The sequence below is a fragment of the Schistocerca gregaria genome, chromosome 1 (genome assembly GCF_023897955.1).
Source record: "Schistocerca gregaria isolate iqSchGreg1 chromosome 1, iqSchGreg1.2, whole genome shotgun sequence".
NCBI classification, from domain to species: Eukaryota; Metazoa; Arthropoda; class Insecta; order Orthoptera; family Acrididae; genus Schistocerca; species Schistocerca gregaria.
In genome coordinates this window covers 179,627,750-179,645,422 of record NC_064920.1, presented here as the reverse complement: position 1 = coordinate 179,645,422, position 17,673 = coordinate 179,627,750, and the positions used below count along the sequence as shown (strand labels likewise).

The 17,673-nt window shown below is 45.2% G+C and overlaps 1 protein-coding gene across 1 annotated transcript in view; it reads right to left on the bottom strand.

Moving 5' to 3' along the window:
- The window catches only part of LOC126336338 (probable glutamate receptor), a 77,050-nt gene extending 66,389 nt beyond the window's left edge, over window positions 1-10,661 (bottom strand). Inside the window, exon 1 of the mRNA XM_049999943.1 lies at window positions 10,314-10,661. Within this exon, the coding sequence (XP_049855900.1) occupies window positions 10,314-10,661 (348 nt within the window). The remainder of the gene's footprint in view (window positions 1-10,313) is intronic.
- Between the last annotated feature and the right edge of the window lie 7,012 nt (window positions 10,662-17,673).

The window sequence follows — 17,673 nt, the reverse complement described above, 5'->3', positions numbered from 1 at the left end:
CCACTTCTGCCTCATTTGATATTAAGCCGTGCAAAGCTCTTTCAAAATCTGATTCTAGTACTGGATCCCCTATATCTTCTAAATGCACTCCTGTTTCTTCTTCTGTCACATCAGACAAATCTTTCCCTCACAGAGGCCTTCAGTGTACTCTTTCCATCCATCTGCTCTCTCCTCTGCATTTAACAGTGGAATTACCGTTGCACTCTTAATGCTACCACCCTTGCTTTTAATTTCACTGAAGGCTGTGTTGATTTTCTATATGCTGAGTCAGTCCTTCCGACAGTCATTTCTTTTTGGATTTCTTCACATTTTTCATGCAGCCATTTCGTGTTAACATCCCTGCACCTCCCATTTATTTCATTCTTCAGCGACTTGTATTTCTGTATTGATGAATTTCCATGAACATTCTTGTACTTTCTTCTTTCATCGATCAACTGAAGTATTTCTCCTGTTACCATGGCTTCTTCGCAGCTACCTTGTTTGTACCTATGTTTTTCTTTCCAACGTCTGCGATTGCCCTTTTAGAGATGTCCATTCCTCTTCAACTGAACTGCGTACAGGGCTATTCGTTATTGCAGTATCTACAGCCTTAGAGAACTTCCAGTGTATCTCGTCATTCCCTAGTACATCCGTATCCCACTTCCTTGCGTATTGATTCTTGCTGAATAATCTCTTAAACTTCATCCTACTCTTCTTCACTACCAAATTATGATCTGAAACTATATCTGCGCCTGCAAATGTTCTATAATCCAGTATATGATTTGGGAATACCTGTCTGACCATGATGTAACCTAACTGAAATCTTCCAATATCAGCGGGCCTTCTCCAAGTATATTTCCGCCTCTTGAGGTTCTTGAACAGAGAATTAGGTATTACAGGATGAAATTTATTATAGAACTCAATTACTCTCCTCTCTCATTCCTTGTCCCAAGTCTATGTTCTTCTGTAACCTTTTCTTCTACTCCTCTCGCTACAACTGCATTCCAGACCCCCATGACTATTAGATTTTCATCTTCCTTTATGTACTGTGTTACCATTCCAATATCCTCCTATACTTTCTCTATGTGTTCAGCTTGCGACGTCAGCATGTGTACCTGATCTACCGTTGTCGGTGTTGGTTTGCTGTCGATTCTGATAAGAACAACCCTATCACTGAACTGTTCCCAGTATCACACTGCCTGCTGATTATTAATCAGTGTTTCGAATCTGGGGCCGCGGATGATTTAATTACCAACCAAAGTGGCTACCCCCCCCCCCTTTTTTTTAGAACCTTGCCGGCGTCCAAAGGGAGGGATGGGAGCAAAGTGGGCAAGGATCGCAACCCAAGGCTTGGCCACCATGCCCCGCTCCCATCCTCCAGGAACCAAGGAAAGCGTAGGGAACGTGGAGCAGAGGTACAATGAACATCGTTTATTTATTTATTCTAATTTTCTTTCTCTTATATTTTTATTTATTTATCATTTTTGTCGTTAATACCACCGAGAATATCAGGAAACAGGCGTCACGGGAGGAGGAAGGCGCAGTAAGAGGTCAGACTAATGGAGACTATCAATGTAGAGTTCTTCCGAGAAGAACATTGCGGTGACCAGTGAATATATCAGTTCTAAGTGTGGAAGAGGCAGAGATCAACTCTTCATGACCGGAACACCTCAGGTCTGAGGTGGGTTAAGGAAGACATCAAAGGAAACTGGAGAAAAATTGTCTGTATTTTGGATTGCGGATAACTGCACAATGGCGTTCATTAAGGAACTGCCACAAGTCAAGTATACATTTCCCGCCATCAACAAACCTCACAGTCTTTGGTTGCGGGAAGTATCCCACGTCCGGAAACAGGAGTAGTTAAGTAGGTATCTGATGAGGAGTAGTACGGGTAATTAGGGCAACATCTGTCGGACCAAGAACCAGACACCTCTCGCCGATGTTCACTCCGTAACATCACAGTAGACATACAACAGGGTGCCTGCGAGGTGAATCCTGTGAAGGCGAGACCGGCGTACTTGCTTCCCATTGACAGTAAGGTACCATGCAGACTGGACTTCAGAATCAAGATAAGGAGCGCACACCGATTGCCAAACGCCACTCCAGTCGACGTTGGGAAGCTTCCTCTAAACCACATTCGGTGAAATGCGCTGCTGAAGGAAACCATAGATCGCCTTCGTGGATGTCAATTGCGCCGGCAGTATTACAATAAGGGAGTAGCTCAGTTCAAGGAAGAACTGGCGGAAGTAAAAGAAGGGCAGCGAGACTTCCGAAAGCTGGATAGGTGTTGAGAGAGAGAGTGTGGTGCAAGGGTCTCCAGCAATAGGCTGGTAAAGAACGTAGGACTACGGCGTCACGAAGTCATGTGGGAGCCAATAAACGGGGCACCGCTCTGTCAGGCACATGACACAGGTCTAAACTGCCCCTGCACCGGGGAAGGGTGAGGGCCTCGTTCCTTATCTTGAAAAGCAGGCCATGGCAAGCAAACGAACCCAATGCCAAGAGCAGTGGGCAATGGATGGCGGAATAGGAAGTGTCTGTGCCACGTTGGGGATACGTGACGCCAAATATAGATGTATGTATTTTATGCGTTGCCGAAGATCGAGAGTTTGTACACGGTGATCTAAGAGCCCAACTCGTAGTTGGGTAAGTAGACGTCACAGATGAGGGCAATTGTCCGCCGCAGATCACTTGTGAAATCGAGTCTTAAGGATCGGAGAGTATCAGCTACACGGAAAGCAGCAGCACTGCTCATAGGAAGCCTCCACCCATAGCCGTGGCGTTCTATTTTCGGGCCGGCCGGGGTGGCCGAGCGGTTCTAGGCGCTACACTCTGGAACAGCGCGACCGCTACGGTCGCAGGTTGGAATCTTGCCTCGGGCATGGATTGTGTGATGTCCTTAGGTTAGTTAGGTTTAAGTAGTTGTAAGTTCTAGGGGACTGATGACCTCAGTTCCATAGTGCTCAGAGCGATTTGAACGATTTTTTTCTATTTTCTGACCCTATGACAGCTACTAGAAGCTTCGCCGTAGGTGGTAACCCATGCCAGGGACTCCCTGCCGTCAGCACTGCTTTGGAGAACGGTGACGAGATCGCCTGCAGAAGCAGTGCACCTGAATACATGGTCACCGAGAGCGAGAGGCATACCAGAGAGGCGTTGACGGAGGCTGCACAGCAACGGTTCCATGGCGAATGCATACAACAGTGCAGGGTGCGGACAGCCTTGACGCACTGATCGACGGATCGAGGTGGGAGGAGTGAGACGGCCATTGTGGATTACGCGAAACGTAGCTCCACGGAGGAGACGGATTACGACGTCGACGGCAGTATCAGGGTAGCCCGTATTGCGGAGCGCCCTTTCCTAGAAGTAGTGATCAACTCGAGCGAACGCGTGAAGTCACGAGCTGCGAAAAGTCCTGGCATACGACGAGTATGAGCAAGAGCGATTATGTCCAGATGGCGGCAAAGGCACGAAAGGTGACATAAGGTTCTGACAAATTTCCGTCCACACTGGTGCCAGAGGGGGACGAAATGTTCCATAAAACTCCAGTGGGAAGCCGTCAGGGCCAGGCAACCTGTTTGTAGAACCCTCCTGGATAGCGACATGGACATCGTCCTCCGTGACGTTAGCAATCAAAATAGCTCTGAGCACTATGCGACTTAAGATCTGAAGTCAGCAGTCGCCTAGAACTAAGAACTACTTAAACCTAACTAACATAAGGACATCACACACATCCATGCCCGAGGCAGGATTGGAACCTGCGACTGTAGCGGTCGCTCGGTTCCAGACTTTTGCGCCTGGCGTTAGCAATCAGATCCAGCGTCGTATCCATGGGAACCGAGCCAAATGAGGGCGACTTGTTTGTAGAACCCTCCTGGATAGTGGCATGGACTTCGTCCTGCGTGACGTCAGCAATCAGATCCATCGTCGTATCCACGGGAACCGAGCGAAATGAGGGCTACTTGTTTGTAGAACCCTCCTGGATAGTGGCATGGACTTCGTCCTGCGTGACGTCAGCAATCAGATCCATCGTCGTATCCACGGGAACCGAGCCAAATGAGGGCGACTTGTTTGTAGAACCCTCCTGGATAGTGGCATGGACTTCGTCCTGCGTGACATAAGCAATCAGATCCATCGTCGTATCCACGGGAACCGAGCCAAATGAGGGCGACTTGTTTGTAGAACCCTCCTGGATAGTGGCATGGACTTCGTCCTGCGTGACATAAGCAATCAGATCCATCGTCGTATCCACGGGAACCGAGCCAAATGAGGGCGACTTGTTTGTAGAACCCTCCTGGATAGTGGCATGGACTTCGTCCTGCGTGACGTCAGCAATCAGATCCATCATGGTATCCACGGGAACCGAGCCAAATGAGAGTCTGGAGACTGCCTTAATGTTAGCAGAGCGATGACGTTGTTTACAGTACAGCGTAACATAATATGCATGGAGGGCGGAACCAATATCCCGTTGGGTATCAAAACGTTGCCCATCATCATTCCTCCGACGGTAGGGTCGCTCCGCTATGACATGATACATAGATGGATGCTCTTGCACTAACCCATCGTGTGTGCGCGACCTGACTATAGTTCAAGGTGGCGGCAAGAGATGGACGCGGGCTGTGCCTTGGCACGATTCGCCATCGCCTGGCTCTCTGGCGAATACTGCATCGTAGAACATTCTCGGAGAAAGGTGAAATAGAATTCCTGAGTCAGTTGCCTCGACGCCGCAACCTCCTTTCCGTAGCCAATCAACACACTGCGGAGAGCAAGCTGTGCAAAGAGGACCCACTGCGACAGGGCAGACTGACTGGCATCACGGCGTCGACGACAAGTTGCTCACGTGGTCTCGATGAGCTGCCGGCAGTTGGGTGAAGTAAGGTGGACCGTGTCCCAGCCCCATGGTCGACGGCCGTGCTACACCCTTTGGCGGCAGAGATTGATGGCGCAGATATATGCGTCATGGTCAGAGAACGCAGCAGCCTGCATCCTACTGACAATATTGCGGGAAATGTAAACACGATCGAGTCGGCTGGAAGAATGGCTCTTGTAGTTGGTAAGCCCCGGATGGTCGCAATGAACCTGCTCCAGAGAATCTACTAGGCTGAGGTGCTGGAGAATTGTAGTTAGCACCGCGCACGGAGAGTGTCGTGGTAGTTTGTCTTTGGGTGCCTGGGTGCCGTTGAAATCGCCTCCCATGGTCAAAGCATCCTGCCGACCCAGGAAGAGAGGCATTACTGTCTGTGAGAATAAGGAACTTCTAGGCAGTGACGTGAACCAGACGGTACATAGACATTAATGATCCCGACGCCACTAAAAATGAGAACCATACCTCTAGTCAACTGCATCAGGAGGATATCGTCACGTAAGCGGATCGTCACCTCACTACCAGTAGCGGAAGCATGAGAGACATGTACTGTAAAACCATCAGGAGCACAGAAAGTTGCAACATGCACCTCCTGAAGGCGAGCTACGTCAACGTCCCCAACACACAGCATGTCATGGAGTAAAGTGAGGACGTGACGTAAGAGAATGGTTTTGGCATTTACCGTGACTAAGCGGTGTCTGGAAAGATGCCATCGCCAGGAGGACAGGCGATTCAAACACAGTGAAAACGCAGGGATCACCCTGTTAGGTCCCAAGGAAGGACACATCACTGGGAGGGAGCCGACCCCACGAAGGGGGGGTCCATCGTTCTGTACACCTCCAGAATGTCCATCCTCAGCGTCAACATCGTCCACCCAGGAACAGACGTGTCACAAGGCTGGTTCAGTGGCCATCGGAGGCGCGCCCACAGGTAGCGTCAGATACAGAAAGAGACGTAACCGCATCAGTCGCAGGCTGGAGAAGGTCGATGTCCGGAGGTGGTCGGTGACTGGAGATGAAGGCAGGGATCGACGTCGCGGTGTAAGGGCGTCCGAGGACAGCACACCATCCGTAGCAGGGTCGTCATTCTGTGCAGACTTCCGATGGACGCAGTCATCAGAAGGGGTACAGCTATGTCTCTTTTGTTTCCTCGCCGGCCGTTGCTTCCTGTTCCGTGTAGGGTGGTGGGCGGCTATCGTCCGACATGTGGCAACGTGTGCCTGCTGACATTCGTCGTTCATTTGTATTGCCTCCGGCAGGGGTGTAGGAGAGGCAGACGGAAAGAGCATCGCATCGTCGAGAGGCGCCGACACCGGTGACGACTGATCCAGAGGGGGTGTAGCAGACAGCACCGCCGCAGTCGCATAAGACAGAGGTAACACATTGGGCGTTGACTTTTACGCACTTCCCTGAACACTCATGTCTATGTATTAGTACATTTAGTGTCTTAGAGATGACGTTCCCCTGTATCTAAGTGAGTTTACGTTATTTCATGTCATCGACTCTATCGTTGCGTTAATCCTACTGTGGCCCAACCATAAGATTATTTACTCGTTATCCCTAGTCCTAGTTTTTAGCCCCTTTTACTCCTCGCTTATTTTTATTACGTCTGGTATTGTGAGGATGAAAAGGGCTAGCTTATAAGTGTATATTGTTATACCTTTGTGTTTATCATTTTAAGCCTAACTAAGCCTTTTATACTAAGATGTTTTCTGTCTCTGTAAGACAAGTCTGAATGTGGTTACATCTCTTGTTGCCCTAATATTCAACTTCTAGATACATTTTTATATATCATCGGTACTCACTCTTTTTGTTGTGTTTGTAACTTATTTCTCTTTAATCTGATGGACCCGCCAGGGTCGCCGAGAGGGCTAATGCGTTGCTTCCTGGACTCGGAGTAGGCACGCCGGTCCCGGATCTAATCCGCCTGGCGGATTACCGACGAGAGCCGGTATGCTGGCCAATCTGGATGTGGTGTTTAGGCTATTTACCACATCCCACTAGGTGAATACCGGGCTGGTCCCCACGTTCCGCCTCCGTTACACGACTCACAGACATTTACAGACGTTCGCACTATTCTATGGCTTACACTAGACGCAGACCTGGGGTACAAATCAATAGCAACACGTCCGACCCTGCGTGACGCGGGACGAAGGCCCCAAGACAACACATCTCTTTATTCTGATGGACTCCGTCAGGGGCGCTTTTAGGTATTTTTGCCGATTCCCTACATGTGTATGTTACTACATTATTCTTATATTTATAGTTCTGTTTTGTATCGATCTTGTGAACCACACGTACGTAAGCAGACTGACCAGTGAACCCCCGTTTCCTGCCCTCTGCGGCTATTTACTTTGCTTCCCCTCCTCATAGGCTCCTACGCCAGTCGTTTCCGCCGCCGCTGTCATCTGGCTTCTGGGCCGTCTGCACTTGTTACTGTCACGCGGGGTAGCCGAGCGGTCTAGCCGCCTTGTCACGGTTCGCGCGGCTCCCCCCCCCCCCCCCCCTCCCTCCGTCGGAGGTTCGAGTCCATCCTTGGGTATGGATGAGTGTGTGTTGTCCTAAGCGTAAGTTAGTTTAAACTTAGGTTAAGTAGTGTGTAGGCCTAGGGACCGATGACCTCAGCTGTTTGGTCCCATAGTACCTTACCACGAATTTCCAAATTTGCACTAGTTTCTTTCGTGTCGTGCCGTCAAGGCTGTCGCTGCGAGTGCTGATCTTTCTCGTCAGTTCAGTTACTTATGTTTACAGTATTACTGAGTTCATTTCTGTCGAGAAGTTAGCGGTTTTGTTCGAGCCCCATGTGTTCATTTCACTTGGGTGTGCTTCCCCATGTCTCACTGGCCCGACCGCCACACATTTATGTTCCGATAATTAATGCGGGTACACCACTTCCCGCAACTATAGCTTTCATTCTAATACATCAGCCACATGTTACCTGTACGTTAGTAGCCCCTCTTGTTCGTATTTGGTGCCACATGAAGAAGAGGCTTTAATCTCCAAAATGGGCCGTGGAATAAATTACGAAAATTATTGGCACCTGAAGCGGATCTCTTTATATATATGTTCCTCAGTTGCGGATATTGACCTGATCATATATTTTGCACTCCTGTTTAAGTCGTAGAATTGTGGGATTAGGAGAAAAAACTCAAAACTCCTTCACTTCGCAGCTGCAGAGTAGGAAGAAGATGGTTATCCTCCAGTGTCAATGATTTTTTTTGAAATTACAACAAAATCCAGACATTTAGCTGCTTACAGGCGTTGATAAATATCAAAGTGGACAGTTGAAAATGTGTGGCCCGACCGGGACTCAAACCCGGGATCTCCTGCTTACGCGGCAGACGCTCTATGCGTCTGAGCCACTGAGGACACAGACAATAGCGCGACTGCAGGGACTTATCTCTGGCACGCTCCCAGTGAGACCCAACTTACTGTCCACACACTACATTTGTAGTGCCCCTGCTCACTAATTACTCGTGGCAGTCTAGTTACCGATTCCCGTAAGAGTTCGGGCAATGTGAGTTCATCCGCACTGAAGGTCACTGGACGGTAAGCCTTATCTGTATGAAGATGGTATTCAGAGTGTAAGAATGATCTCCACTGTTTCTGACACCGAAACTCGAAGACTTTATATTTACTTTGGTTACTTTCACTCTGTTACTCGTATGGTGTTACGGTTTGCGGAACTCTGTGAACCCACCAAGAATGTTGTCAGCCCAGAAGCGCGCGGTCACACTATTCGTCAGTTTGCTGACTTCGTGTAGGCCGTTGTTCAGATGTTTCGAAATTCTAACTCTGCCGTCCCTGTGCACGTGCTCAGTCAAGGCATACGTTATTGACAACAGTGACTCATTCAGAATAAACAGCAGTATTCATTCAGTGAGCACTAGACGTAAAAACAGTATACGGTTGCATAGCACTGTACATTGTGCAGAAACGTGTACGTAAAGCACTGTAAGGAAAGGTGTGCATTATTCAGCAGGTTTCATTTTCAACAGGCTTACTCTGGAATGGAATAAAGTGAGATAAACACATGTTGTTGTTGTTGTTGTTGTGGCCTTCAGTCCTGAGACTGGTTTGATGCAGCTCTCCATGCTACTCTATCCTGTGCAAGCATCTTCATCTCGCCGTACTTACTGCAACCTACATCCTTCTGAATCTGCTTAGTGTATTCATCTCTTGGTCTCCCTCTACCATTTTTACCCTTCACGCTGCCCTCAAATGCTAAATCTGTGATCCCTTGATGCCTCAGAACATGTCCTACCAACCGATCCCCTCTTCTAGTCAAGTTGTGTCACAAATTCCTCTTCTCTCCAATTCTGTTCAGTACCTCCTCATTAGTTATGCGATCTACCCATCTAATTGACTATTCTTTTGTAGCACCATATTTCGAAAGCTTCTATTCTCTTCTTGTCCAAACTATTAATCGTCCATGTTTTACATCCATATATGGCCACACTCCATACAAATACTTTCAGAAACGACTTCCTGACACTTAACTATATACTCGATGTTAACAAATTTCTCTTCTTCAGAAACGCTTTCCTTGCCATTGCCAGTCTACATTTTATATCCTCTCTACTTCGACCATCATCAGTTATTTTGCTCCCCAAGTGGCAAAACTCCTTTACTACTTTAAGTGTCTCATTCCCTAATCTAATTCCCTCAGCAACACCCGAATTAATTCGACTTCATTCCATTATCGTCGTTTTGCTTTAAAGCTGCATGCCCTCGGGAAAAATTACGGCTGTGTTGAATTTTGTCCTCCCGGTGCGAGTCTGGGCGAGAGAATTGAATTCTACGTTGTACTCAGAGATTTATGACAACACTAACTGCCTGAGAGGCACCAGTGCAAGGAATGGGTTTCCCATACTAGTAATGTTAACTGAACCTACTGGGTAGAGCTGCACAGGAGCTGTTAGGAGTATTACTTATAATGAGTTATTTATTTGTATAGTCCCAGTTTTTTCGTGTTTTATTAATTCTTTAACTCTTCGTTTATAATTTTTCTAATCACCATTCCGTAAACTACGTGCTGATTCTTTCCGCAACTAAGGAGCTGTGGTTCACATAGTCCGACGGAATCAAAGAAATAAAAGCAATGCTCCGAGATGAGTAAGCTGACTGTGTGCCCCCCACCCCCCTTTTCCCGCCTCGACCCATTTGTTTTTCTCACTGATGCACGGGGCAGAAGCTGAAGCAGAAGTCATTCAACAGGGTGAAGGCGTCCATGATGCTTTATTGCACGGAATAGATGGATAATGTTCAAAGTCATAAGTCAGGGAACGTAATTGAAGTCTACGCTGCACTCAGGAACCTATGACATTACCAACTGTCAGAGAGTCGTTGTTGAAACAAATGAATTCTCAAAAATGGTAGTGTCAACTGCACCTAACGCGTGGAACTATGTAGCTTTTTAGTAACGAATCAGACTTAAAAGATATCTACTTTGTAATTATGTTGAAACTTACCACTATGGATGCCACCACCTTTGTGCGCTTCAGGTTGAGCCTCCTTACCGCTACTTCACGGACAGCTTTCCAGACGACGGCAGTTGACCTCTCCCAGTACCCCAGCTCCGAAACGACGAGTTCTTCGTGTTTTCTACGCCTGTAGGCTTCCAGAATTGTGTACTTACTATCTGCATCCCTTCTACCCACAAGGACCTGACTGTCAACCAGGATGTTCAGCTCACGAAACACTTCACAATAAAAACAAATTTCTACAGTCTCATCCACTGGAGTATCGTCACTAACTCCTTTAAAGTTGAGTTCAGAGTTTTCCTTGCTGGTGCGAAAAGGTATTTGAGTTACGTGCATACTGTTACCGTTTGTGTACCCCGTGCTTCTTATGGAACTAGTCCCGTCACTTAGGTCATAGACTTCCGCTGAATTGCAATCTTTATCTCCCAGCTTTATTACATCCGTCGTTATTGTATTGTTGAAACTGGGCACGGTAATATGTTGTTCTTTTACGAAGTTCCTTCCGTCATTTATCCGTGTTGATACTTGTAACTTAATGTCAGCGACAGTATCTGTGAGTCGCAGAGCACCTGCAGGAGGAGCATCGTGCAGGATCAGCCAAATATGTGGAGGTTTGAAGAACTCCTGTAAAGAAAGTGGTAAATGACTTTTAGAAACTGTACAAATTACAGATTTATATTATTATATAAGCTTATAAGAGAGAAGGCAGTTCATCTTCTGTGCACATTCAGGCCTCAGGACAGTGTGAAAACATAAGACAACCATTTTATTAAATTTTTGGTGTTTGATTACCATGGCGTCTCTCTGGAGATCCTGCAAATATCTCAGCATTTTGCTTAAAAAGGCACTTGAAAGTAGACTTGATCACTGCCTCTGTAAAATGCTCGTCTGCTCAATGTTTTCATGTTGTTGTTGTTGTTGTTGTGGTCTTCAGTCCAGAGACTGGTTTGATGCAGCTCTCCGTGCTACTCTATCCTGCGCAAGCTTCTTCAACTCCAAGTAACTATTGCAACCTACATCCTTCTGAATCTGCATAGTGTATTCATCTCTTGATTTCCCTCTACGATTTTTACCCTCCACGCTGCCCTCCTATACTAAATTGGTGATCCCTTGGTGCCTCAGAACATGTCCTACCAACCGATCCCCTCTTCTAGTCAAGTTGTGTCACAAATTCCTCTTCCCTCCAATTCTGTTCAGTACCTCCTCATTAGCTATGCGATCTACCCATCTAATTGTCAGTATTCTTCTGTAGCACCATATTTCGAAAGCTTCTATTCTCTTCTTGTCTAAACTAGTTATCGTTCATGTTTCACTTCCCTACATGGCTACATTCCATACAAATACTTTCAGAAAAGACTTCCAGATAATTAAATCTATACTTCATGTTAACAAATTTCTCTTCTTCTAAAAGGCTTTCCTTGCTATTTCCAGTCTACATTTTATATCCCCTCTACTTCGACCATCATCAGTTACTCTGCCTCTTAAATAGAAAAACTCATCTACTACTTTAAGTGTCTCATTTCTTAATCTAATTCCCTCAGCATCACATTAGACTACATTCCATTATCCTCTTTTTGCTTTTGTCGATGTTTATCTTATATCCTGCTCTTCCAGGTCCTTTACTGTCTCTGACAGAATTACAGTCTTATCGGCAAACCTCAAGGTTTTTATTTCTTCTCCGTGGATTTTAATTCCTACTCCAAATATTTCTTTTGTTTCCGTTACTGCTTGCTCAATATACAGACTGAATAACATCGGGGATAGGCTACAATCCTGTCTCACTCTCTTCCCAACCACTGCTTCCCTTTCATGCCCCTCGACTATTACAACTGCGATCTGGTTTCTGTACGAATTGTAAATAGCCTTTCGCTCCCTGTATTTTATCCTGCCATTCAGAATTTGAAAGAGAGTATTTCAGTCAACACTGTCAAAATTTTTCTCTAAGTCTACAAATGCTAGAAACGTAGGTTTGCCTTTCCTTAATCTATCTTCTGAAGTAAGCTGTAGAGTCAGTATTGCCTCGCGTGTTCCTACATTTCTACGGAATCCAAACGGATCTTGCCCGAGGTCGGCTTCTACCATTTTTTACATTCGTCTGTCAAGAATTCGTGTTAGTATTTCGCAGCCGGGACTTATTAAACTGATATCCTGGTAATTCTCGCACTTGTCAACACCTGCTTTTTTGAAATTGGGATTATTATATTCTTCTTGAAGTATGATGGTATTTCGCCTGTCTCTTCTTCCTCACCAGATGGTGGAATTTTGTCATGGCTAGCTCTCCCAAGGCTATCAGTTGGTTCTCCATCTGAGCTCTTGATATTCATACAGGTGTTTCTCTTTTCTCCAAAGGTCTCTTTAATTGTCCTGTAGGCCGTAGCCATCCCTGCTTAGCGATCTGACCTGCTTCATTTACTGCATTTTTATATTTTCTCCTTTCATCAATTTAATGCAGTATCTCCTCTGTTACCCAAGGATTTCTACTAGCCCTCGTCTTTTTACCTACTTGATCCTCTGCTTACATAACTATTTTATCTCTCAAAGCTACCCATTCTGCTTCTACTGTATTTCTTTCCCATATTCTTGTCATTCGTTCCCTAATGCCCTCCCTGAAACTCTCTACAACCTCTGGTTCTGTCAGTTTAACCAGATCCCATCTCCTTAAATTACCACCTTTTCGCAGTTTCTTCAGTTTTAATCTACAGTTCATAGTCAATAGATTGTGGCCAGAGTCCACATCTACCCCTGGAAATGTCTTACAATTTAAAACCTGGTTCCTAAATCTCTGTCTTACCATTATATAAACTACCTGAAACCGTCCAGCGTCTGCAGCCTCTTCCTTGTAAACAACCTTCTTTCATGATTTTTAAACCAAGTGTTAGCTATGATTAAGTTATGCTCTGTGCAAAATTCTATCAGGCAGCTTCTTCTTTCATTCCTTATCTCCATTCCTTATTCGCCTACAACTTTTCCTTCTCTTCCTTTTCCTACTATCGATTTCCAGTCCCCCACGACTATTAAATTTTCGTCTCCCTTTACTATCTGAATAATTTCTTTTATCTCATACATTTCTTCAATCTCTTCGTCGTCTGTGGAGCTAGTTGGAATACAAACTTGTACTATTGTGCTAGGCGTGGGCTATGCGTCTCTCTTCGTTATAATAATGCATTCACTATGTTGCTCGTAGTAGCTTACCCGCGCACCTATTTTTTTATTCATTACTAAACCTACTCGTGCATTACCCCTCTTTGATTTTGTTTTTGTAGCCCTGTATTCAACTGACTAGAAGTCTTCTTCCTCTTGCCACCGAACGTCACTAATTCCCACTATATCTAACTTAAACTTATCAATTTATCTTTTTAAATTTTCTAACCTACCTGCCCGATTAAGGGAACTGTCATTCCATGCTCCGATCCGTAGAATCCCAGTTTTCTTTCTTCTAATAACGACGTCCTCCTGAGTAGTCCCCGCCCGGAGATCCGAATAGGGGACTATTTTATCTTCGGAATATTTTACCCAAGAGGACGCCATTATCAATTAACCATACTGTATAGCTGCATGCTCTCAGGAAATATTACGACTGTAGTTTCCCCTTGCTTTCAGCCGTTCGCAGTACCAGCGCAGCATGGGTTATGCGAAACTGGTATAGCTCTTTTCTCACACGGGTCAAGGCAAGCAGGCGGATGCAGTATTTCTGGACTTACGAGAAAAATTTGCTCAGTATCACACCAATGCTGGTAATGGTACGACCCCATAGGACGTCAAACTAAATCTGTGAGTGGATGAAGATTTCTTGGTAGAGAGGATTCAGCTTGTTATCTGGGATGGAGAGACTTCGACATACGTAAAAGTAGCTTTGGGCGTGCTCCTTGGAACTTTCTGTTCATGTTTTATATGTAAGATATGGGAGACAGTTAATAAGAGCTTAAGATTTTTACGGATGATACAATGGTCTATAATGAAGTATTCTCTGAAAAAAAAACTACACAAATGTACAGCCATATACTGACAAGATTTGAAAGTGAAATAAAAGTTAAAACACCTGCATTTAATTTATTTATGTAATCAGTTCCGGTGTTCCATTACACCATCTTCAGGCCCCTTGATCAATTTAAATTGGATGGAATCCAGTCTCGCGTGCACTCATAAGAGGAGCAAATATTGAGTCGTCGTTTGATGAACCAAGGGATAGTGTCGTGGACACCGGTTGTTTAATATTGGCTCCTGCTATGACTGCACACGAGATTGGATTCCTTCTAATGTACTATTGTCAAGGGGCGTGAAGGTGGTGTAATGGAACACCGAAACTCCCTGCGTAAAGAAATTAAATGCAAAAGAGACGGATGCAGTTGTTTTAAAATTTTAATTTCATGCTGAATAGCCTGCATCCTTGTAACCATCTATTACAAGGAGGGACATACAAAGACGTTTTGAGGTTCCTTCTAATGTACTATTGTCAAGGGGCGTGAGGTGGTGTAATGGAATACCGAAACTCCCTGCGTAAAGAAATTAAATGCAAAAGAGACGGTTGCAGTTGTTTTAAAATTTTAATTTCATGCTGAATAGCCTGCATCCTTGTAACTATCTATTACAAGGAGGGACATACAAAGTCTAAGACTGGCTAAACTAAACTCTGCGGTCGTGCCCGGATGAGCGCACGGTGAAGGTAGTCCGCGGTGCCATATGGCATCATTCGGCTGGGCTGCTGTGTGGGTGGGTCAATTGGAATCAAGAGGCCGAGCTGACACGGTTCCAGTCTTTCCACGAAGAACAAAAATTCCAGGCAGTAGCGGAAATTGAACCAGGGTGCTCCGTATGATTCTGAATCGCACTGATGACGCAGCTACTGAGGTGTACTCGGAGAGTGGCCGCTTGCTTTAGAAGTTCAGAAATGTAAAATTGTGCCCTTCAAAAAACGTAATATAGTATACGATGATAACGAGTCAAGTGTAGAATCAGTCAGCTCATATACGAGGGTTGGAACTTTAATAGCGGCAACTATTTATTTACAGCTCGTACAAAATAGATACGTGTTTCAAAGTTTTACTGACCTTCAGAGTACTCACCAGCATTGTGTATAACCCGTTGCTAGCGATATGGAAGTCGTAGGATAGAGACATTTGAGTTGACAGTTCGAGTGGCGCGGTCTATTGCCCGACGAATTTGTAGCAGTTCTGAAGCGATTGCCGTGAAGTGTTTCTTTCAGTTTATAAATCGAGTAGAGCTCACGATGGCTTAGGTGTGTAGTGTAGTAGGTGGTATAGCACTTAGCAGCCCCATCAGTCAAACAAATCAGTAACAGCTTACACCGTACGTGCTTGAGCATTGTCCAGCAAAATGATGGTCAATTCTGCAGAAAGTGTCATCACTTCTGTCTAAGCTGGTCACAGGTTGTGTTCCAAAAATGAACAGTATAGAGACAGAAGTAATGACACTTTCTGCAGGATCTGACCATCATTTTGCTGGACAATGCTCAAGCACTCACCTACTGCCCTCGTGAGTTCAACTGAAGGAAACACTTCACGGCATTGGCTTCAGAACTGCTACAAATTCGTCGGGCAATAGACCGCGCCGTTCGAACTATCGACAAATGGTTCAAATGGCTCTGAGCACTATGGGACTTAACATCTTAGGTCATCAGTCCCGTAGAACTTAGAACTACTTAAACCTGTCTAACCTAAGGACATCACATAACATCCAGCCATCACGAGGCAGAGAAAATCCCTGACCCCGCCGGGATTCGAACCAGGGAACCCGGGCGTGGGAAGCGATAACGCTACCGCACTACCACGAGATGCGGGCGAACTGTCGACACAACTGGCTCTGCTAAGAGTATCCTACGACTTCCACATCGCTGGCAACGGGTTATATACAATGCTGGTGACTACTTTGAAAGTCAGTAAAACTTTGAAACACGTATCTATTTTGTACGAGCTGTAAATAAATCGCTGCCACTATTAAAGTTCTAACCTTCGTAAATAACTGGGTCTAATAGTTGGTGAGGATTTGAAATAGAAAGCTCTCATAGGTTCAGTCATAGGTAAAGAAGGTAGTTATCTTCGGTGCACTGGTGGACTACTTTGAAAATGTAATCAGTCTTCTTTCAACACGTCCTAAATATTGCTTAATTGTAAGGGACTCATACCCAGTAGGAATAACGGGAGTGCCGAAAGCATACAGACAGCAGCAGCCGACAGATGATACAGGAGACCCTCACGAAGATGCTGAACACCTGAAGTGGCAGAAGCCTGAAGGTAGACGACAACTATCACAAGAAAACCTACTTACGTAATTTGAAGAATTAGTGTTAAGTGAAGACTGGAAGAGTATAGTACAGTTCCCTACATATCGCTCTTGTAGAGACGGCGAAGACAAGATTGGACAAATCACGGCGTGTGTAGAGGTCTTCCCACGCTCCATTCACAAATAAGGGAGAAATCCTAGTATACGACACCAAAGAATGTGCCATCTATCATCCATTTCTCATTATTTTGCAAATTATGGATGTAGATTTGCTAACATTCTAATACACTGTAATACGGACTACAGAGCCATCTAGTGTAGAAACATAGACGTTGGTTATACATCCCAATGATGCATCACTACAGTTAACTGTAATACTTAAATGCTGTATGTTATAATACAAACGACGTTAAAGTCAGTGAAATAAAACAGAAATACACAGAAGACATGCCGAACGAATAGACGACAGCATGCACTTATACGTTTTATACTAATACGTACCCCGTTTTCCCCTGCTTTCTTCAGTAGAGCGGAAGATTCTTCACATTCCAAGTCAAGAACGAAGAGCAGGGGATTCCCGTCCATGTGAAATGTGGGAAGCTGTTCCCAGTGCTGCCAACCGTTGTACACTGACGATAGTACTCCATCGCGTGAGAGCGCCTTCAGTAGTTGCAGGTCACCTGCAATACGTAGGAATCACAAAGTCCCATACGAGCAGAAACGCATTTTGCGTGCACAAAGACATACCGAATATAAGTGATTTAACCCTTTGAGTACCAGTGATTTGTATCTGAAACCACCATTTTATTAATTTTTTCTTGAAGTACCAGTGCCTTTCGCATGAAACTACCGATGCCATTGCAAGACAGGGACATCTAGCGGTAAACTGAGCTACTTTTACGAATGTAGTGCATTGTAGCACTCACTCATAACGTTCAAAGCAATGGACGGCGTGAATAATGTGCAACATTACTGTAGGAGATTATGACAAGTGGTTTTTCACATAATGATCATATTGAGGAGACCACTGACAGTGAATGTAGTGTATCTATAGTTACTGTAAAGTAAATTTGAGTTTGTATTAATACTTTCATGAGCGGTTTGGAAA